The sequence below is a fragment of the Phyllobates terribilis genome, unplaced genomic scaffold (assembly GCF_046119375.1).
Source record: "Phyllobates terribilis strain yellow unplaced genomic scaffold, ASM4611937v1 Scaffold_9__5_contigs__length_417890890, whole genome shotgun sequence".
Lineage (NCBI taxonomy): Eukaryota > Metazoa > Chordata > Amphibia > Anura > Dendrobatidae > Phyllobates > Phyllobates terribilis.
The window spans coordinates 118522898-118546588 of NW_027362769.1; the positions used below are offsets into that span (position 1 = coordinate 118522898).

Sequence of the window (23691 nt, forward strand, 5' to 3'; positions counted from 1 at the left end):
GAATCCGACGTCTTCGATTTCCAATGGCCAATGCTTTTATTGTCTAAGAGATAAGTCCCTGCCAGAGGAATCTTGTAGGTTTTCTCATAGGGTATATAGCAACTTTTGGCCAAGCTGAGCGTACCTGTGTATGGGGAAGTGTTGGCCGAATGATCACTCGTGCCTTAAAACAACATAATTTTTAAATAAAGTGATTTGCGGATTGTCTATTTATTGCAACATCTGTCAAAATCAAGTTGTCTGAAAGTAGAGGACCCATTTATACAGTTTTCACAGCGCCAGCCTCTTTAGTTTGATTGATAGCTCACTATCTGATCTGCTCTTGCCAAGCTAAAGAAACTGATTCTAGCTAAGTTAACAATCTCAGGAGGCAGAGGCTTATTAAGTGCTTTGTCATGCCCCCCAGAGCACTTAACACCTAATTTTCAGAGAAAGTAAAATGCTGATTGCTCAGGAATGCAACAACAGATAGAAGACATAAAAGGTCTTGATGGATTTAGCTTTCAAACACTTGCTGCATGTCCATACATGTGGTTTGGAGCAATGATCTTACTGACAGATTCTATTTAATGACTGCCCCCTACAATGAGGTTATAGAAGTTTAAAACAAATTGGTGGACACCGCGGATGCTCCATTTAGCAGAAACTCTGACTGCACATCTGATCTGCCAGTACGGCCCAATAAATACAGGCTATTATATCAATGGCATGTCATGTTATTTAATTAACAATGTAGTCCATCACACAAAATACGCCATAAAAGTGGACATGCCATCTGCTTTTAATAATATGGTTCTACTTGATGCTCAAAACCAATTAGTAATTTCACATTAAAATTGACTGAATGCTTCCGTGCACTGGCAGCACTGGGCAAAAACCTCCATCCTTTAATTTAATTAAACTGGGCCTAGACCAAGCATAGAAAGAGGAATATATTTATGTAAAGCTTGAGTTCTGCCTTTACAGGACCAAAGGGAATGTATTAGGAAAGTGCTTAGTTAGCAATTCCCAAATGTACGGATTGCAGTGTTGTAATTTCATAATCTACAAGTGACGCACCCCTGGGCCTACTTGGTGTAGCGTTGCGCACGCGGGGACTACCCGGATCCGGGCCTGTTGGGGGTAGTAGTCTCGTGGCGGAGACCCGGTCCGTGCCCAGGGAGTCAGACTAAGTGGCGGTATATTAGCAGTAGATGTAGGACGACTACGCCACCCGTTGAATGCAGCTATGGAGCTGCCGCTGCAGGGCAGACCGCTGAGGCCGGTGGTAGGATAGTGCAGCGTAGATGGTATAACCCCCAACGGGAGGGGTATAGCCTCAAGGCAGCCGACGTGGATGATGGGGGTAGCAGGAACCACTTAGAGACGATGCGGTGTAGTTCAGGGTCTTTACTGGTGACAAAGATAGACCCTCCCGGAGTACTGGCTAGCGGTCGGGGCCTGGTCAGTCCTTGAGCAGATGGGATCCCCCTTGGCCAGGCGGAGTTGTAGGCCTCCCCAACTAATCGTACTCTTCTGGCTACCTTGCTAGAGGCGGGTAAAAGTAGCCCACGTCCCTGAGTGTACCGTGTGGTGCTCACCCGTATGGCCGGTGACTCGGGGCCTTCTAGTGGCTTCCACTCCACGACTGCGGTGCTGGTCCCACGCGTGCGACCGTGCCTTCGGGTTTCTTGGCCAGAGGACCTGAAATCCCCTGCCGGGCGGTTTCTGCTGCTGGGTCTGGGTTAATCCCCACAGCCTCGGACTCCGGGTCCGGTAGTAACTCTTCAATCAGGGCGAGCTCTTCAGCTGCCAGCCCCTGATTCCTTTTAGCCTGCTCCCACAGAGCTCCTGATCTTTCTTTCCTATGCTGCTTCTCTTCTTCTCAACTCTTCTCTTCTCCCCTAACCCTGCCTCAGCCCCAGTTTTATATAGGGGAAGTTCTTCCCCTCCCAGGACTGGGCAGGGGGTGTGGCATGCATAGGATTCCTGACCAAGAGACCTCCCACCTGCTCTCAGACATAACATTGCTATTACTGTGGAGACCAGACCCCTGGGGTGCCACATTCCCCCCTAGTGAAATTTAGTACTCCGGGACTAAACATACTTTTGTAACATAACAAGTTATAAACAAAAACAGCATAACAAAGAAAAACACATTATGATGGTCACGGCGTGTCCGCAACCGGGTGCAGTCTTTGAAGAAAACAAAGGTGTCCATTTCACCAAGAGACCGGGAGCCGTAACCAGGTAGGGGTCTGCCCTACCCCGAGTCCTTAACAGTCTTTAGTCCATTCCTGGTTACGCTCCAACATATACACAAAGGATTCCCGGTAAATCCACCAAAGACTCCTATAAATAACTAGAAACACAAAATTATACACAAGCAACAATAGACAGGTAAACATTAATAAACAATCTAAACACTTAGATCCTCCAACGTATGGGCAACTGGCCTCTAGTGACCCTAGTGGACCTATGGAGCTGGCTCACTGGTCCTGAGCTACAGGGTATAGGAGCTGTCAAGGGTAAACTGGGCAGCAGTCTACGGACTCTTTGGCTCACTAGGGGTATGGCAGGCTCACTATAAGCAGAGGGTTGATTCTCCGGGTCTGCTTGTGTAGGGTCTTCTGCCTCCTGGACCGGCTGTTCTTCCAGTTCTACCTGTGTCTCCGTAGGCACTTGGGATGCTGGTTGGAGGAACGTGAGGACAGGTACCACAACAGCACCATTGACTTGAGTCCAAGACCGAGGGAAGTCTCCGAGCACAGTACTAACCATATCTTCCCTTTCCTCTACGGGTCGAGGGTCCTCTTGTTCCTCTTCAGGGTTCCGTAGCTGTTCAGGACACTTCTTTAGGTGATCCCGGGATACAATGGCTGTGGTTTCTCCTCCGTCTTTACTGATTGTACAGATCTTTGGGTTGTCGTGGCTTGAGGGCAGTACGGTGTACGGGTCCTTCTCCCACTGGTCGTCCAACTTGTGGAGCCATCTTTTCCTCTTCAAGACCTGCTCTCCGGGCACCAGGGGAACAGCGGGAGCATACTGGTTGTAAGTTTTCTCTTGTCTTTCCCTAGCTTGACAGAGACTTCGCTCCACACTCTCCTGTACTTTCCGGTACTGCTGCTGCCTCTCTGTGTCCCAGTCTGCTTCTGGTGAAGTGTCCTCGGGTGTCAGGACTCCCATCTCCAGATCAACAGGAATCTTACCAGGTCTTGCCCTCATTAGGTAAGCCGGGGTACAGTTGGTGGAACCTACAGGGATGTGGTTGTATAGATCCACCAGGTCGGGCAGCTTTTCAGGCCACAGACTGCGTTCCTCCAGGGGCAATGTTTTCAGGAGATCTATCACCACCTGGTTCAATTTCTCACAAAGTCCATTAGTTTGCGGGTGATAGGGTGTTGTTCTAATCTTCCGGCATCCATACAGGGTGCAGAACTCCTAGAAGACCTCCGCTTCAAAGGCAGGCCCCTGGTCCGTCAGCACCTGCTCCGGGTATCCATGCGGACGGCAGAAGTGCTGCTGGAAGGCTCTAGCTGCTGTGTGAGCCGTTAAATCCTTGACGGGGACGACAACCAAGAACCGGGAGTAGTGATCCACGATGGTTAATGCGTAGACGTAGCCACTTCTGCTTGGGGTCAGCTTTACATGATCCAAGGCTACCAGTTCCAACGGCTGTCTGGTGATGATGGACCGCAGGGGAGTCTTCTGGCTGGCACGGTCCCTCCTTCTTAAGTTGCATGGGCCACAGTCTCTGCACCACCTCTCGATGGTCCCTCTCATGCCTACCCAATGGAACCGCCCGCGCAGCAGAAACTCCAGCTTCTTCCATCCGAAGTGCCCAGCTCCGTCGTGGTATGCCTCCATCACCATAGCTGCGTCTCTTCTTGGCACCACTACTTGCCAGATTAGTTCATGCGTCCGGGAGTTAACCATTCTGCGGCACAACTTCACCTTGTAAAGGAACAGTCGACTCTTCTCAGCCCACAGTTGCTTGGCTTCCTCCGGAGCGTCTGGGTCAAGGCGTGCATCTGGCCGAGTCAGCATCTCCTTTACCAGTCGGACGGCAGGGTCACTGTCTTGCGTCTCCGCCCAGTTGTAATGAGGTAACGGGTTGAACGTAGCGGATTGCTTACTCCTTACACGGTGGGAATACTGGATAGTCCCATGACGGTGGAACGCGGGGAGTTCAACTTCTTCCAGTTCCTCTGAATCTTCCCCTACGTCCGGTAGGTTGGGCATCCTGGACAGGGCGTCCGCGTTGGTATTGGAGCGTCCTGCCCGGTATTTGATTGTAAACTCATAGTTGGACAAGCGGGCCATCCATCTCTGCTCTAGGGCACCGAGTCTTGCAGTGTCCAGGTGTGTCAACGGGTTGTTATCCATGTACACGGTGAACCGGGAAGCAGCAAGGTAGTGCTTAAAGCGTTCGGTGACTGCCCACACCACTGCCAGGAACTCTAGCTTAAATGAGCTGTAATTCTCAGGGTTTCTTTCGGTGGGTCGCAGTTTTCGGCTGGCGTAAGCAATTACCCGTTCTTTCCCCTGCTGGATCTGGGACAGTACGGCTCCTAGCCCGATGTTACTGGCGTCGGTGTAGAGGATAAAGGGCTGGCTGTAATCCGGGTACGCCAGGATTTCATCCCCCGTGAGGGCCATCTTCAGCTGGCGGAAGGACTCTTCTTCCAGCTTCTCCCATCTGAAGGGTGGCTTCTGGTTCTTGGCCTTCCTGGACTGGCCTATCAGGAGGTCCTGCATAGGAGCTGCCTTCTTGGTGAAACCGGGTATGAACCTTCGGTAGTAGCCTACCAACCCGAGGAACTGCCTCACTTCCTTTACGCTGGAGGGGCTTGGCCATTCCTTAATTGCGGTGATCTTATCAGGGTCGGGAGCCACTCCGTCAGCACTCACCACGTGTCCCAGGTACTGCACCTTTGGCTTCAGGAGGTGACACTTGGAGGGTTTCACCTTTAGGCCGTAACTTGCCAGAGCTTCGAACACTTCCGCCAGGTGTTTCAGGTGGTCCTCGTAGGTCTTGGAGTAGACGATGACATCGTCCAGGTATAACAGGACCGTCTCAAAGTTCCGGTGTCCCAGACAGCACTCCATCAGTCGCTGGAAGGTTCCTGGTGCGTTGCAGAGTCCAAACGGCATGCAGGTAAACTCGCTAAGTCCCATCGGGGTGGTGAATGCGGTCTTCTCCCGGTCCGCCTCTGCTACAGGAACCTGCCAGTACCCGCTAGTGAGATCCAAGGTGGAGAAGAAGTTAGCAGATTTTAAAGCAGCCAAAGACTCCTCTATTCTTGGTAAGGGGTACCCATCTTTGTGTGTGATACGGTTAATTTTCCGGTAATCTACACACATTCTCATGGTGTTGTCTTTCTTTTTGACTAAGACTAGTGGAGCTGCCCAGGGGCTACAGCTATCCCTGATTACCCCAGCCTCCTTCATGTCTCTAAGCATCCCCTTGGCGTGTTGGTAGTGTGCAGGGGGTACGGGTCGATACCTCTCTTTTATGGGAGGATGGTCTCCCGTGGGGATGTGGTGTTCTACCCCCTTGACTCGCCCGAAGTCTAACGGGTGTTTACTAAACACTCTCTCGTACTCTTGAACCACCCGGTAGACTCCCTGTTTCTGGTGGGAGGGAGTGGAGTCGGTACCCAAATGTAGTTGCTGACACCAATCCTCCATTATTTTCGTAGAGCCGTTACCTTCCTCCGGGTGAGATGGAGGCAAGGGTTCCACAGACTGTATAGAATTTTGGTTAATAGTATATAATTTGGCTAGCGTAGCATACCGGGGCAGGTATACTTCCCTTTTCCCGATATTTATTATGCGAACGGGTACCCTCCCATGGCGTACATCAACTACCCCCCGGGCTGTCAAAATGGTGGGCCTACTGTCTGAGTAGACTGGCTCTACCATGGCCTGGTAATCTCTACCTCTCAGACCAATAGCTGCCCGGCACCAAATCATCATTTCACTTTTCGGGGGTATGGCAATAGGGAAAGGGTCACACATTCTTACGCTACCAATCTCACCGCCGGAGAGTTCCACTTGTTGCCGTCGCATCAGTGCCCGGATCTCTTTCTGGAGCACTCGCTGCTGGCCGGAGCTGGCGTTCTTGGCAACCTGCTGTAAAATGAAAATCACCTCTGCAAGACAATTTTCAATCACATTAGTTCCTAGAGTTATCTTTGGGTGACTCTCGCGCTTGTCAATGTCTACAATGATCAGTCCCTGTGCTGCCAGTTCGACTCTACCGATTTTAATGGTCATTTCTTTAAATCCGATCTGTGGCACGGTCTGACCATTACTGGCGATGATACTCAAGTCGTCGTCTGGATAGCGGGTTATATCCGAGTCATTCCAGTACTGCTTGAAGAGCACGTACGGGATGGTGGTGACCTGTGACCCGGTGTCCAGTAGGGCACTCATAGGGATGCCATCCAGTACCACAGGCAAGACTGGACGTCCTCCCACATATTTGTCGCGCCAGCTCGATGGGCCTGGTGATCTTTTTCCTGGGGGTTGGCCCTCTACCCCAGGTTGTGCCAGTTTAAAGGACAGTACCTTGCCATATGTCCGGGTTGATTGCAGCGGCGGCAGATGGGTTGTCCGTCCTCGTTGTATCGGTCGCTGGGTCTTCCTCTGGCCGGTGGGGTCCTCCTTGGTCGATGCCACGGGATGTCCTCCGGTCCGGATGCCAGCTGGATCTTCCCTGGAGTGGAAACCTGTAAAGACTGCACAGTTCGGGTTAGCGCAGCAACGCTTTTAGCTAGCTCTTGGACCTGATGGTGCAGGTCTGGAGCCGGGTCATTGTTCAAAGCCTGCGCATCAGCCCCCACAGGCCCTGCCGACAAGGGCGCCGCCTCCTGGTGGTAAGGGATAGCTGGGCGCCTGTGGGTCACAACGCCACCCGGTGCCGGTTCTCGGAGCACCCGGATGGCTCTGTCCTTGAACTGTGCAAAGTCCAGATGAGGATCCTGTAAGGCCATTGCCCGCAACTGGGTTCGGTGGGCATTGCAATATAGTCCCTCTATAAATTGTTCGGTCAACAGCCTGTCCTCGTTTCCCACGCCGTCAGGGTCGGTCTGCTTAATGGCTCTCAGGGCCTCTTGTAGGTTTAGTGCATAGTCCCTTATACTCTCATGTGCTCGCTGCTTGCACCCATAGAATCTAAGCTTAATCTCGGCTGAGGTGCGGGTATCAAAGGTGTCCCTCAGCCGGGTTAGTATCCCCGCGACAGTCTTCCTCCCAGGTGGCCAGGACTTTACCTCCCTTTGGGCTGCCCCGGTTAGTTGGGCCACCAGGATGCTCACTTTTTGCTCCTCTGTGAGGGGGTACACCTGGAAGAGGCTATCCAGCTTTTCTTTAAAGTCATTCAGGGTATGTGACTCCCCTGAGTACTGGGGTAGCCAGGCTGCTCCCGGGATATAGGGCATGGTGAAAGGCATGACTGCAGCAGCGGTGGCGCTGGCGGGGGTTGAGGCAGTGAAGCTCTCCTCCGTATCCGACATCTTTCTCCCCCCTAGTGGACCGTGACCTACCTTGCGATGATCCTCTTCCGTAGGCCGCGGCTCCGCAGTGGATCGTCAGGGTTGAGGACCTTCCGTTGCGCTCCTGTGACGTCAGCGTCTGCTGGGCTCCTTCCAGGACCTTACGCGACGTCTGGACGTGAGGCGGGGCTTCAGTTCTCGCACGCTTTTGGAGTCCACGCCCCTCTTCTTCCCGCGCGGCGTCTTCAAGATGGCGTCCAACGGCGGGAAAACTCCACGGAAGGCGGGAAGAAGGCTGAAAATGGTGCCGGATGGCGGGAATCTTCACCGATGGCGGGAAGAAGGCTGAAGATGGCGCCGGATGGCGGGAATCTTCACCGATGGCGGGAAGAAGGCTGAAGATGGCGCCGGATGGCGGGAATCTTCACCACTGGTAAGTTTGAACAGTTTTTTCAGGCACGCAGTACCGCAGTGGTTGCGGGCACGAAATCCTGCCGACTACGCCAAAGTTGACGCACCCCTGGGCCTACTTGGTGTAGCGTTGCGCACGCGGGGACTACCCGGAGCCGGGCCTGTTGGGGGTAGTAGTCTCGTGGCGGAGACCCGGTCCGTGCCCAGGGAGTCAGACTAAGTGGCGGTATATTAGCAGTAGATGTAGGACGACTACGCCACCTGTTGAATGCAGCTATGGAGCTGCCGCTGCAGGGCAGACCGCTGAGGCCGGTGGTAGGATAGTGCAGCGTAGATGGTATAACCCCCAACGGGAGGGGTATGGCCTCAGGGCAGCCGACGTGGATGATGGGGGTAGCAGGGACCACTCAGAGACGATGCGGTGTAGTTCAGGGTCTTTACTGGTGACAAAGATAGACCCTCCCGGAGTACTGGCTAGCGGTCGGGGCCTGGTCAGTCCTTGAGCAGATGGGATCCCCCTTGGCCAGGCGGAGTTGTAGGCCTCCCCAACTAATCGTACTCTTCTGGCTACCTTGCTAGAGGCGGGTAAAAGTAGCCCACGTCCCTGAGTGTACCGTGTGGTGCTCACCCGTATGGCCGGTGACTCGGGGCCTTCTAGTGGCTTCCGCTCCACGACGGCGGTGCTGGTCCCACGCGTGCGACCGTGCCTTCGGGTTTCTTGGCCAGAGGACCTGAAATCCCCTGCCGGGCGGTTTCTGCTGCTGGGTCTGGGTTAATCCCCACAGCCTCGGACTCCGGGTCCGGTAGTAACTCTTCAATCAGGGCGAGCTCTTCAGCTGCCAGCCCCTGATTCCTTTTAGCCTGCTCCCACAGAGCTCCTGATCTTTCTTTCCTATGCTGCTTCTCTTCTTCTCAACTCTTCTCTTCTCCCCTAACCCTGCCTCAGCCCCAGTTTTATATAGGGGAAGTTCTTCCCCTCCCAGGACTGGGCAGGGGGTGTGGCATGCATAGGATTCCTGACCAAGAGACCTCCCACCTGCTCTCAGACATAACATTGCTATTACTGTGGAGACCAGACCCCTGGGGTGCCACACAAGTCTGTAGGAGACCTCAAAATCAATGCCAGTTCCATAAATGAGGCAGAAGACTACAAGTTCTGAGTTGGACACAGACTACAGACAACACCAGCCCACATGGGTACACAATAAAGTCATTTTTAAACAGGAGTTGTCACTTGGTATAAATATGTAATTTTTACCTGATGTAAATGTAGCACCCTGAGGATTCGGCTGCTACAGGGGTATTGCACCTCAGCCAGAGGTGTGATATTCCACTCCCGGGTAAGGATGGAGTGTGGAACTGAGCTCAGTAGGCTGCATGCACTACACACATCCCATTTCCGGGGGACAGATCAATGGTACTCCCACTAGAGAAATGTGCAGGTACGACAGTGTCTGTCCCTGGCTGGAGTGGGAGGGGGGTGGAACATCCCAGTAGTGTAGGGGCAGATAGGGGGAGCAGTCTGTGTAATGCTAGGAGCTCATTGGGTGCTGGTCACCTGAGCTCACACATAGAGGGAGTATATAAGGTGGGAACCATCTTAGATCAGGGTCAGTCTGTCAGAGTGTAACCCGAGGAGCAGAGCAGAGAAGCTCAGCCAGCTCCAAGGCCCAGAGAGAGAGAGGAGAAAGAAGGACCCAGAGGGGGAGAAGAGAGAACTCCAAGATCCCAAAATTAGACCAGAGGGTGAAGAGTTGGCACAAGGGTACCGGATCCCAAGCTGGTTGAGGGCACTAATCCTCAGCCAGAGACCGGAGGTCGTGGGCAGGATCTGCCACGACCACCCACTAAATCCACCCGGAAGGCAGACCAAGAATAGGGTCAGGGAACCCAGAGACAAGGGTTTACCAACAAGAGGCCCGAGGGAGCCGGACTTAGGTGGATCCCTGGTGGGGAAGGCCAGAGAGAAGGAACGTCAGAAAGGGAGCTCAGGATCACGCTCCAGAATTACTTGGGAGTTGGCCGAGTCCAGGACCTGGTGGACGCAGCACGGCTCGGGCGGTCGCTCAAGGCCGGAGTGACCAGAATAACAGCAGTAAGTAAAGACCCAGAACTGCACAGCTCGACTCTGAGTCTCATTACCATCCTCACTGCACCTCCACAACCACCATCCTCTACACCTGACCCCCTGAGGCTATACCCCTCCCGTTGGGGGTTATACTACCTGAGCTGCACACACATCACCAGCCTCAGCGGACCCTGCTGCAGCGGCGGCCGTATTGACCGCAATTCAACGGGTGGCGTAGTCGACACAAAAGAACATCTAGTAACATCTATAAGGACTGCCACACACTGAGCTTGACACCCTGGGCACGGACCGGGTCACCGCCACTCGGAGACTACAACCCCCATCCGATCCGGCTCCGGGTATCCCCCAAACAACACTGGCCCAGGGGGCGCGTCAACTTTGGCGTAGTCGGCAGGATTACGTGCCCGCAACAACCGGGTACTGCGTGCCTGAAGAAAAGTTCATCGTTACCTTAAAAAGAAGTCTCCCGCCGGTTCCGGAGGGTCCCCGCCAACGGACCCCATCACAGGTCGTTTCCCGCCGGTTGTCCGCCATTTGCAGCTTTTTCCCGCCATCCATGGAGTTTCCCGCCACTGAGAGACGATTCCCGCCATTTCCAAAGATTTCCCGCCTTGGAAGAGCGGACGCCATTATGGGCGTGCCAGAGGGTGGCAAGAGGCCACCTCCCATCGTGGGCCAGGTCGAAGAATGGCGCCAAAAGCGGAAACCGCGCCCACCAACAGAGACTGTGATGCTGGAAGTGTCCATCAGCGTAAGAGAACTGCCCCTGGAACTGACAATCAAAAAGTTGCCCCGGGACCACCCTCGATGTGGGCGGAGACAGAACAAGAGAGCAAAGATGGGTGTCGCCTGGAGCAGTCTGGAGAGAGCGCACCCGGAGACAAGAGGTCTGGAGAGGAGTCCAGAGAAAGCCTACCCGGAGATGGAGGGAGAGTCAGGCAGCACCGACCCAGTGGTCAGGAGCCTGCTACAAGCCACAACCCCACTAGGCCTAGTGGAGGTCCTGGCACAGCTCCCCCGAGACCGGGAGTGTGCACAGACTGCGCTGGAGGGCCTCGCACGGAGGATGGCCCGGGTACAGCGAGAGACGTTGGCGGAGTGGAGCCGAGAGATGGCCCAGCAGACCGAAACCCGTCAGCGGAGCACGCCACCCGAGACGAGGAGACAGACCGCCTCTGAGGATGGTGCAGGAGGACTCAAGGCCGGAGACAGCGCCGAGAAGGGAGCTGAACGGATGGAGGCAGGTAAAGGGGACGTCTCTACCCCGAGCCGGGAAACCGCGTGCCTGCCCCAGCTCCCCGTCGCAGAGCCCGAAGTTCCCCCTGCCGTGCCCGTCGCTGCATCGTCACCGCCGCCGACTAGGCCTCAACCGGAAACCGCGGCCGCGACCCCTGCGACGTCACACGCCTCGACCTCGAGCGTGGCCAAGCAGGAAATACCACCGGCCTGGTCGCAAAGCCTAGTACACCCGGGCGCCGCAATTCCAACAGCGCCCCCTACCTCCGCGGAGCCACCGGCCTGGTCGCAGGGCCGAATAACCCAGGGCGCCGCCGTTCTTACGGTGCCCTTTGCCTTTAAGGTGCCCCAGGCCTGGTCGCAAGGCCTGGTTAACCCGGGCGCCGCTACCATCAACGCGCCCTCAACATCTAGAGTGCCGCACCTGGGTGAAGATCTATTCGCCCAGCATACGTGCCCGGATGGGCAGCCCTTCATATGGCCCCAGGAGTAATTTCAGCTGGAACTCCAAAAGGCAAGGCCCATGTGCGAGCCCCTGATTCCGGCTCCGAAGCCCGTAAAGAGGACCTCGCCCCCGCTGGAGGAGGCACAGTTTGAGTGGGACCCCACTGGAGAAGACCTCATGGGGTTCACTCAGGAGACTCGGGCGGCCGCAGCGGAGCGTGCAGAGTGCTGCCGGCAGCAGCTCGAGGTCTTCGAGAGGGAGCGGAGAGAGAGGCGGGTCCGGGAACAGCAGATGCAGATAAGAAGCGCGGAGCAGAAGAGCCGGACCAGGAGGAATCCCCGTGCAGCTCATGGTCCCCCTTCCACCGAGACTGTGATAAAATTCAACATGCAGCATGGGTGGGGCTTCATTAGAGACCATCATACCCCCGGCGACGTCTTTGTGACCCGCAGAGACGTAGAAAGCCATCTGCCGGAGGGACACAGAGGTCGTGACCTGTATGTAGGGGACGAGGTCACCTTCACCCGGCACAGGTGTGCCAAAGGACCCTACGCCCTCCATGTACATCGCCTGACGGAGGAGGAGCTGCGGTGTGAGGAGGAGCAGGAGGACCCGGACGGGTCTGAATCCAAAGAAAAAGCAGGAGGACGCCGTCGTTGAAGTACGGTAGAGAGAGACTGTATAAAGTTGCCCGTCGGGGTACCAAGAACTGTTACTTATTTAAAATATGTTCCCCGTTGGGACAAAGTGTGAACTGATGCCCGTGTGTCCCTAGTTTCTAATACCTGGCCGAGGACTGGGAGCGGCCATATCCCCTTTGTATATAGTTGCGCTTCCTAAAGCGCCCCCTACTGGTTTTATGGGAAAACCATTTTTCTTCAAGAGACTGTCGCACTTTACCCGGTCACAAGTTGCACCGTGACCGGAGGAACCAGAGACAGGAATGTTTACAAGAATGTTATTTATGAAAACGTTTTATTGCTGATGATATATATGATGTTTTATATGTTTATATGTTGATGTTTATGAAAAAAAAAAAATTGTATGTTTTGGATGTTTTTTTTATATCTTACAGCCCGAGGACGTGCTGTGATTTACCAGGGGGGAATGTAGCACCCTGAGGATTCGGCTGCTACAGGGGTATTGCACCTCAGCCAGAGGTGTGATATTCCACTCCCGGGTAAGGATGGAGTGTGGAACTGAGCTCAGTAGGCTGCATGCACTACACACATCCCATTTCCGGGGGACAGATCAATGGTACTCCCACTAGAGAAATGTGCAGGTACGACAGTGTCTGTCCCTGGCTGGAGTGGGAGGGGGGGTGGAACATCCCAGTAGTGTAGGGGCAGATAGGGGGAGCAGTCTGGGTAATGCTAGGAGCTCATTGGGTGCTGGTCACCTGAGCTCACACATAGAGGGAGTATATAAGGTGGGAACCATCTTAGATCAGGGTCAGTCTGTCAGAGTGTAACCTGAGGAGCAGAGCAGAGAAGCTCAGCCAGCTCCAAGGCCCAGAGAGAGAGAGGAGAAAGAAGGACCCAGAGGGGGAGAAGAGAGAACTCCAAGATCCCAAAATTAGACCAGAGGGTGAAGAGTTGGCACAAGGGTACCGGATCCCAAGCTGGTGGAGGGCACTAATCCTCAGCCAGAGACCGGAGGTCGTGGGCAGGATCTGCCACGACCACCCACTAAATCCACCCGGAAGGCAGACCAAGAATAGGGTCAGGGAACCCAGAGACAAGGGTTTACCAACAAGAGGCCCGAGGGAGCCGGACTTAGGTGGATCCCTGGTGGGGAAGGCCAGAGAGAAGGAACGTCAGAAAGGGAGCTCAGGATCACGCTCCAGAATTACTTGGGAGTTGGCCGAGTCCAGGACCTGGTGGACGCAGCACGGCTCGGGCGGTCGCTCAAGGCCGGAGTGACCAGAATAACAGCAGTAAGTAAAGACCCAGAACTGCACAGCCCGACTCTGAGTCTCATTACCATCCTCACTGCACCTCCACAACCACCATCCTCTACACCTGACCCCCTGAGGCTATACCCCTCCCGTTGGGGGTTATACTACCTGAGCTGCACACACATCACCAGCCTCAGCGGACCCTGCTGCAGCGGCGGCCGTATTGACCGCAATTCAACGGGTGGCGTAGTCGACACAAAAGAACATCTAGTAACATCTATAAGGACTGCCACACACTGAGCTTGACACCCTGGGCACGGACCGGGTCACCGCCACTCGGAGACTACAACCCCCATCCGATCCGGCTCCGGGTATCCCCCAAACAACACTGGCCCAGGGGGCGCGTCATAAATGTCACTGTTCTCCTGAATCTGGCGCTGTTTTTCTTTTGATCCTGCACTTCTCCATTCCTGAGATATGGCCCCTTCTTTCTTGTATGTAAGTCTAATCTTTTAGCCAGGTTCACAAGCCTTCTCTGTGGGCATCTTCTTAATGACCACGCCCAGTTGGCTAACAAGGCTATATTTACATTCAGGGAAAAGGGGGCCATATCTCGGGAACGAAGAGGCGCAGGAACAAAAGCAAAACATCGCCGGATTCTGAAGAACAGCGGCATTTATACCAGGGCGAAAAAAGAACCTATATATTTATATCAAATTGAAAGGTCCATTTTGAATATGGGGAATAAAAAAAAGGAGAGTGAGTAACCAGAAACACTCATTTTTTTTGGGGGGGGGGCGGCTTATGCCCCCTCTGCTCCCACACATAATATATCAGATCCACGTAACGTATAGTGAATCTTTAAAACTGCCTTTTCTTGTATTGTTCTGCATATTGTCTGTACAGTTCCTGAATTTTTGAGGATATTATGTTGCGGAGATTTATTTTGGATGAGGATTTATTATAGGTAAAGACGGCAATAAGATCGCACTAATGTCCCATTTCCGTCTGCTTGGTCAGAAGTGCTATACTAGAATCACAAAGTTTTATGTTTTTTCTCTTTTTTATACAGATCTTCTTTTAAGGGATTTCATTCTCCATTTTTTTTCATCTTTGTTGTAAGTCATGGGCAGGAAAAATACTGTTGTGAGCAATTCTAAACTTTCTCAGCCTTGGTTATTTAGTACAAGGACGCAATGTAGTAAGCCATGTGATGTTTGGGACACAATTTATTGAATCATTTTTAGAATATTTATTTTATATCCACCATTGTTTTTTTTGTTTTGTTTTTAATTACAGCTCCATGTTCTATGTGATATAAATAAGTTAACTTTATTTTATTTTACAGGTCGTTATAATCGCAGGTGTATTTTTTTGTTTCATTATTTTTTTTTTAAACAATAAAATAATTTCTGATGAAAAAAGAAAAAAAAATGTTTTATTTGTTTCAAATTAAGACCCTATTTGCTTTTATTTTCATAGTTTTCACTATGGAACTTTTAAACTTGGCATAATAATTTTGCGGAGTCATTCTCCCTTAGATGCTACAGTTTAAGGTCAGGTGCAGACGAGCCGCGCTCACGTCAGATTTTTTCTTAGGACCGAGCCGGCCCAAGGGGAAAAAAATAAAAAAAAATCACTGCATGCCCGAGTTTCATCCAATATTCAGATCGCAGTCGGTCATGTAAGTCAATGAGTCTGTGGAAACCATCGGACTGCACTCGGATGATATCTGAGTACATGCTTTATGCTGCAAATCTACTAGTTCTTTGATTATCTGGGATCAGTGCATAAAAGAACTAAATTCCGTCGTCAAATACAGTACAGACCAAAAGTTTGGACACACCTTCTCATTTAAAGATTTTTCTGTATTCTCATGACTATGAAAATTGTACATTCACACTGAAGGCATCAAAACTATGAATTAACACATGTGGAATTATATACTTAACAAAAAAGTGTGAAACAACTGAAAATATGTCTTATATTCTAGGTTCTTCAGAGTAGCCACCTTTTGCTTTGATGACTGCTTTGCACACTCTTGGCATTCTCTTGATTAGCTTCAAGAGGTAGTCACCGGAAATGGTTTTCACTTCACAGGTGTGCCCTGTCAGGTTTAATAAGTGGGATTTCTTGCCTTATAAATGGGGTTGGGACCATCAGTTGTGTTGTGCAGAAATCTGGTGGATACACAGCTGATAGTCCTACTGAATAGACTGTTAGAATTTGTATTATGACAAGAAAAAAGCAGCTAAGTAATGAAAAACGAGTGGCCATCATTACTTTAAGAAATGAAAGTCAGTCAGTGCGAAAAATTGGGAAAACTTTGAAAGTGTCCCCAAGTGCAGTTGCAAAAACCATCAAGCACTACAAAGAAACTGGCTCACATGAGGACCGCCCCAGGAAAGGAAGACCAAGAGTCACCTCTGCTTCTAAGGATAAGTTTATCCGTGTCACCAGCCTCAGAATTCGCAGGTTAACAGCAGCTCAGATTAGAGACCAGGTCAATGCCACACAGAGTTCTAGCAGCAGACACATCTCTACAACAACTGTTAAGAGGAGACTTTGTGCAGCAGGCCTTCATGGTAAAATAGCTGCTAGGAAACCACTGCTAAGGACAGGCAACAAGCAGAAGAGACTTGTTTGGGCTAAAGAACACAAGGAATGGACATTAGACCAGTGGAAATCTGTGCTTTGGTCTGATGAGTCCAAATTTGAGATCTTTGGTTCCAACCACCGTGTCTTTGTGCGACGCAGAAAAGGTGAACGGATAGACTCTACATGCCTGGTTCCCACCGTGAAGCATGGAGGAGGAGGTGTGATGGTGTGGGGGGGGGCTTTGCTGGTGACACTGTTGGGGATTTATTCAAAATTGAAGGCATACTGAACCAGCATGGCTACCACAGCATCTTGCAGCGGCATGCTATTCCATCCGGTTTGCGTTTAGTTAGACCATCATTTATTTTTCAACAGGATAATGACCCCAAACAAACCTCCAGGCTGTGTAAGGGCTATTTGACCAAGAAGGAGAGTGATGGGGTACTACGCCAGATGACCTGACCTCCACAGTAACCAGACCTGAACCCAATCGAGATGGTTTGGGGTGAGCTGGACCGCAGAGTGAAGGCAAAAGGGCCAACAAGTGCTAAGCATCTCTGGGAACTCCTTCAAGATTGTTGGAAGACCATTTCTGGTGACTACCTCTTGAAGCTCATCAAGAGAATGCCAAGAGTGTGCAAAGCAGTCATCAAAGCAAAAGGTGGCTACTTTGAAGAACCTAGAATATAAGACATATTTTCAGTTGTTTCAAACTTTTTTAAGTATATAATTCCACATGTGTTAATTCATAGTTTTGATGCCTTCAGAGTGAATGTACAATTTTCATAGTCATGAAAATACAGAAAAATCTTTAAATGAGAAGGTGTGCCCAAACTTTTGGTCTGTACTGTATATAGAATGATTCTAAATTCCAAGCAACCAAAGTGAGAAAGCAGTTAATTAATTTCCACATATATCCTGATATAAATGAGCCCTAATAAGTGGGCTAGTGGAGAAATGCTTTAAATAAAATTATATTGGAAATCACCACTAGAAATGGAGTGAGGACCTGTCTAAATATATAAAATGCAGATACTTACATGCTCTCACAGAATCGTGTCAGGGTACTCGGCTTTTCTTGATTCCTTCTCTGTCTAAACCAGCGCTGAATATTACGTACATCCCAGTCCAGCTGCTTGGAAAGTCCTTCTAGTCTTTTTTCATCAGGGTGCTGTCAGGTTAAAATTGTAAAAAAAAAATTAAAAAAAATCTGATTTTAGGAATTCTGGAACATATTGTATACACAAGAATATATGAAATATCAACACTGCGCTGGGTCAGGGGCAGCCGGGGTATTTGCCTTAGGTCACACATGTCAAATTCTGGCCCATGGGCCAAATCTGGCCCCCAGGGTGATTATATTTGACCCGTGACACCAGAACCACCACCCCTATTTTGGGTCATTATTGTGTATGGAGTATTATGTGGGGCCATTATTCTGTATGGAGGACTATGTGGGGCCCATTATTCTGTATGGAGGACTGTGTGGGGCCATTATACTGTATGGAGGACTATGTGGGGTCCATTATACTGTATGGAGGACTATGTGGGGCCCATTATTCTGTATGGAGGACTGTGTGGGGCCCATTATTCTGTATGGAGGACTGTGTGGGGCCCATTATTCTGTATGGAGGACTGTGTGGGGCCATTATACTGTATGGAGGACTATGTGGGGCCCATTATACTGTATGGAGGACTATGTGGGGCCCATTATTCTGTATGGAGTATTATGTGGGGTCATTATTCTGTATGGAGGACTATGTGGAGCCCATTATGCTGTATGGAGGACTATGTGGGGCCATTATTCTGTATGGGGGACTATGTGGGGCCCATTATTCTGCATGGAGGACTATGTGGGGCCCATTATACTGTATGGAGTATTATGTGGGGCACATTATTCTGTATGGAGGACTATGTGGGGCCCATTATTCTGTATGGAGGACTATGTGGGGCCCATTATACTCGTTGGAGAACTTTGTGGGGCCATTATACTGTATGGAGGACTATGTGGGATCCATTATACTGTATGGAGGACTATGTGGGGCCATTATACTGTATGGAGGACTATGTGGGATCCATTATACTGTATGGAGGACTATGTGGGCCCATCATTCTGTACGGAGGACTATGTGGGGCCCATTATTCTGTATGGAGGACTATGTGGGGCCCATTATTCTGTATAGGCCTGTTCTGTATATTGGCCCTTGAATTTGTCCAAGTTTTTCATTTTGGCCCTCTGCATGTTTTGAGTTTGACATCCCTGCCTTAGGTGTTGGTGACAGGGGAACACCATCAAGTCACTTTGCTTGGTCTGGGGTACATTGATACATGATGAGGAAGTATAAAAAATGCTTTGTCTGGCTGCAGATTTCACCTACACAGAACACAACAACGGGTGACAGTACTGGTGTTCTCACTTCCTGCAATGGCAGAATGAAAGTTTGTGGCTTGGTCCTATAAGTGGGGAAGAAAGGACACATAGTGCCTCTGTCTCCTTACCATTTTTGTTATTCATTATGACAATTGCAGTGACAATAGTCCAGAAGGATTTTCCATACAGGCACCTTATACTTTTAAATTCTAATTTAGTAGCTTTGGAGTCACCAGCCTCCCCAGGGACAACACTTTTTCACTGGCTTGTTCTATGACCTGGCAGAGTTAGAAGCATTATTTTCATTATAACGTGATCAAAGTTTTAATTAGTATGAAATATTTAGTTTTTACTCACTTCTGTCCTTTAAATCCTGGATTATTCTACAGTAAAATGAGTCTAGTAGTCCAAAAATACAGTTTATATAATGGTATTTCCAATGGCAGTCCAGATAATGGGAGTCTGTCACCCTTACAACTCTATTTAAACTACTTATATAGAGTTGTGCTCAAAAGTTTACATACCCCGGCAGAATTTTTCCTTTCTTGGCCTTGTTTCAGAGAATATGAATGATAACAAAAAACTTTTTCTCCACTCCTGGTTATTGGTTGGGTGAAGCCATTTATTGTCAAACTACTGTGTTTTCTCTTTTTAAATCTTAATGACAACCAGAAACATCCAGCAAAAACGCAACATGTTAACATAGCCTTACAGTTCTCCATTGAACTTTATAAGCACTAACTGTCATCTTCTTTCTCAATAATGGGAAAGTCTGTATTCACCGAATACAGATTTTAACTGAGGAATGAGAATTTTGAGGATGAAAGATCAAACCACGAGGAGGAAGAATCGTATTTCTCTGATATATTACAAAGTTTCTTATTTTCACATGTACTATTGATTTATGAAAATATAGTTAGAAGGATGGCTACTTTTTAATTGTGGATTCAAAGTCCTTATACACCTATGGTTGTCTAAATAGTTTCCGCTCTACGGCTCACAGTGAGATTCAGAATACTTAGTCCTAAATTCACATTGTGTTAGAGATATGGCAGGAATTCATTTTACTTAGGCTGGTTTCACAAGAATGGGTATATTTGCGGTACCGGAAAACCCCGTACTGGAGATATCCATGTCCGTGTGCACCTGTGTGGCACACGGGTGCCACATCAGGAACACATGTACTGGCATTTGGGAATCAGCAGTACAGTTAGCACTGTTCCCAAGCGCCGGGTGCTGAACTCTGCCCTCATCATGGTCTCCTGCCGGCGCTGTGATCAGCACCAGCAGGGATAATGATTAGAGTAGTTGTCTGCTCCCGCAGTGTGTAACAATAAGAATAAAATAATAAAATCCTTATACTCACCTGTCCGGAGATGTTCCCCGCTGTAATCCTCTGACCGCTGATGCCGAGAAGCCGGGGAGAATAACCTGCTCCAACGAGCGGGGCCCTGCACTGAGCGGAGCTCACTGAGTGACAGGACACCGCTCGATCGAGCAACTCATTCTCCCTGGCTCCTCTGCGTCACCGGTCAGAGGATTACAGCGGGGGACATCTCTGGACATTTGAGTATGAGGATTTTATTATTTTATTCTTATTTTTACAAAGGGACACTGCGGGAGCAGACTACTACTCCCAACATTGTCCCTTGCTCGTGCTGATCACAGAGCAAACAAGGGACAATGTTCAGGGCAGCGTTCAGCACCTGGCACTTGGTAACAGCGCTAACTGTACCACTGATTCCCAGGAGCCGGTACGTGTCACACTGATGACACACGGATGTCACCTGTGTGTGTTCAGTGTGAGACATTTTGCAGACCGTGAGGTATGTAAAAAAACGGACATGTCAGCGTATTTTGCCCACGGACAGACCCGTAGATTTGAATGGGACTGCATGTGTCAGTGTCTCCAGTACATGTGGAAAATGTCACCACACATACCGGAAACACTGACGTGTGAAAGATCCCTTAATGTGTACAGACACCTTATTATATGGAGATCTATAGTATGATTAAAAGAAAAACAACATGGAGTAATTACAATGTCTAAACTTGAAACAGAATTTTTTTTAAATTAATAAAGTAATTACTACCATGCAATTAAGTCACCCTAGGTCAATGCAAGCAATTACATATTCATGTCTGATGCCACAGTAATCGTTGTAATGTATGCACTATAGGGTTTCATCTTCAGGTTGTAGGCAGCATTCACACATGTATGCAGTTTCTTTGTCCAAGCAAGTAGATTTATTCAAGTACATAAATCTTTTCCAGCAAAACATATAAACGGCCTTTCGGCATAAGGTAACACAAAATAGTCCATATTACAGGGTTCATCCCCTCACAATTTTGTCCAGATTATCACCACACGGTCTGACCAAAGGTAAGAGGTCTCTCCATTTCCCACAGAGACCAGATCTCAAAGATGTTTCCACCTCTACACACAGACTCAAATGCCAGATGAATTTGCACCTCTACTCCCAAAGCAGGAATGAACAGCTCAGCTGCCCTTTTAAACCAGCTGCACCTCCTGAATTGGAGGGTGGGAATGACTGCTTCTGCCCATCTCATCTAATCATTCCTAACAAACCTGGACCCATATATTGGTCGTATTAACCCTCTCAGCACCCCCTATCCAGGATTCTGCCAGCTGTTACAAGGTTTGCAGCTCCTTAACCCCTTAACGTCTGGGCAATGTTTGCACTCTCGATTTTTTTTCCTCCCCTTCTACCAATATAGGCATAACGTTATCACTTTTTCTGTTGACATAGCCATATTAGGTCTTATTTTTTGTGGGACAATTTGTAGTTTTGAAGGACAACATTCAGCTTACCATACAATGTACTGAAAAAAATAGTAAACAAAATCCAAGTGGTATGAAATGTTGAAAAAAAAAATGCAATATTGGGTTTTAATTTTACATTTGTTCATTGTGCAATAAAAAATGATCTGGAAATATGATTCTCGAGGTCAGTACGATTGAGATACCAAACTTCCATAGATTTTTTTTCCGATTTAGGTTTTAAGAAAAATTTCTGAAAAAAAAAATTGTTTCTGAAATTATTTTTCAAGACCACTAACATTTTTATTTTTCCAATAATGGAGATATGTGAAGGCTTATTTTTTACATGATGAGCTGACAGTTTTATTGGTACCATTTTTGGATAGATAAGATGTTTTGATCACTTCTTAGAGCGTTCTTTTAAGGAAGTATGGTGCCAGAAAAATTGCAATTCTTGTGATTTGATTTTTTTTCTCTTTAGTGTTTACTACAGGGGTTAATTAATATTATATTTTTTTAATGGGGGAAAGGGTGGCGATTCTAATTTATTTATCCTTTTCGACTATCTTATACTATTTACAGTAATTCACTCATGGGGAAAATATTGGCCTCCTTTGAAGCACATCTTGTAGCTGGAGTACCAAGATGGTAGCAATGGGAGGCTTCATCAGGTCCCCAGATGGTGTGATAACTCATCAGACACCCTTGATAGCAGCGTGGGGAGACGACGGAAGCCGGAGTGTGAGAATCTGCACACGTTCCATTTATATGCCAGTATGAGAGATTGACAGAAGTATATAAATGGTTAACAGCTGTGGACTGAGCTGAGCTCCAGCTACTGCTGTAAGAAACAGATGCCTGCTATTTAATTTTGGCGATACTTGCCATGTGTGGATCGGACTCACTCTACACATTCCGACCCACTCTATTAATATATCGATCATAGGATGTTATAGGGATAAACAAATGATACTTCAGCCCTCTCTGACATGTTTCACAAGTGAATTGGCATCTTCAGGGGTGCAAGGGACTATATAATGTATGTTTGAAGCAGGACAATGATAAAAAATATCAATGTTTTGGTTTGGTCAAGTGAAACTTCTAATTAATTTTTTTTAATACAGAAATAAATAAATTGGGTAAATTTTTAAAAAGTTTTGACAAGTTATAACCACTCTTTTGACCAGTGGAGGTCAGGGTCCATTTGTTTCAATGAAGGGGCAGAAGCATTTAAGACCAAACAAAATGGAGTATGGGCACAATATTAAGTCCAGGGTTCTATCAACCACTCTGTCTTAGCTCGAGGAACAGCTAAAAACTTTTGCTCCTTCCTTTGACAGATCAGTGGAGGGGTTCATGAACCAAGGCCCACATTGTACAAAACTACTAAGCAGTGGTTACAGCAAATGAAAACTTTTATCAGAGTTCAGTGTTACACGCACGCCGCCTAAGTTCAGATAGGGGCGAAACTGGTTACATGAATTCGTTGGAATCCTGGTGGAACCGTTACTCATGGCGACCATAGGCTGCAGCTTCTCTCAGGCACATGATAGATTCAGTTGCTGACCAGACACATCTGACAAGAGTCTTCATAAACGGTAGAACAGTAACATTTAATGAGGCACGGCCAATGCAATGCAAATGTCTCTTGAGCAACAGGCTCCAGTAAAAACAGTACAGTCTCCTTTGCAGCATGTTAGAACCTTCCTGTTAGTTTTTTCTGTCTTGTGTTTTGCGGTCACGTGACCATCTGCCTATATATTCCAGCTCCGCCCTTCTGGCTTTGCTGGACTTCAGTGTTGTTTGACTGTTTTGCTAGCCTGGTGCTTCGGTGCCTATCTCTGTCAGTTTGCTTGGTCCTCTTGGACCTCCAGTACTTTTTGTCAGTTTGTCTTTTGTGTTCTACAACAATTTCTGTTTAGGAGGTGTCCCATTTTTGTCCCAGTCCTTAGTTCTTTTAGGGACTCCTCCCTTAATTCTATAGGTCTTCGTTCAGACTAGCCGAGGACGAAGGCGGGTCTGTTCACTAGGAACAGGCAGCCCGCTACATCGTAGGGATTCAGCTAAGTCTTACTGTAGGGACAGCTTTCCCCTATCTTTCCTTAGTTCTTGTTGCAGATCATAACACAGCACAGCAGTACACAGTCTATTATCCGGTAGCACAGTACAGCACAGTTTTAATGCATACACAACCACAGGCTTTTCCTTCACAAGAACTCAATTGTACACAGCATTCTTTATTCTGCATGGAGATGGAGGGGGGAGGGTTTGATGAGGGAGATGATCTCTGTGACACCATTCCTTCCAGTCCTTATCTTCCTGCCCAATGATAGACTTCCTGAACTAACAGTGCAGGGTATCTGACCTATGTTGAGCTTCACCCT

General features: G+C 49.0%; 1 protein-coding gene across 2 annotated transcripts in view; it reads right to left on the reverse strand.

Moving 5' to 3' along the window:
- Positions 1–23691, reverse strand: part of CERS6 (ceramide synthase 6) — a 441738-nt gene that overhangs the window by 255334 nt on the left and 162713 nt on the right. For both annotated transcript variants that reach the window (XM_073647006.1, XM_073647005.1), the window contains exon 3: positions 17195–17325. In XM_073647006.1, coding sequence (XP_073503107.1) covers positions 17195–17325 — 131 coding nt within the window. The remainder of the gene's footprint in view (positions 1–17194; positions 17326–23691) is intronic.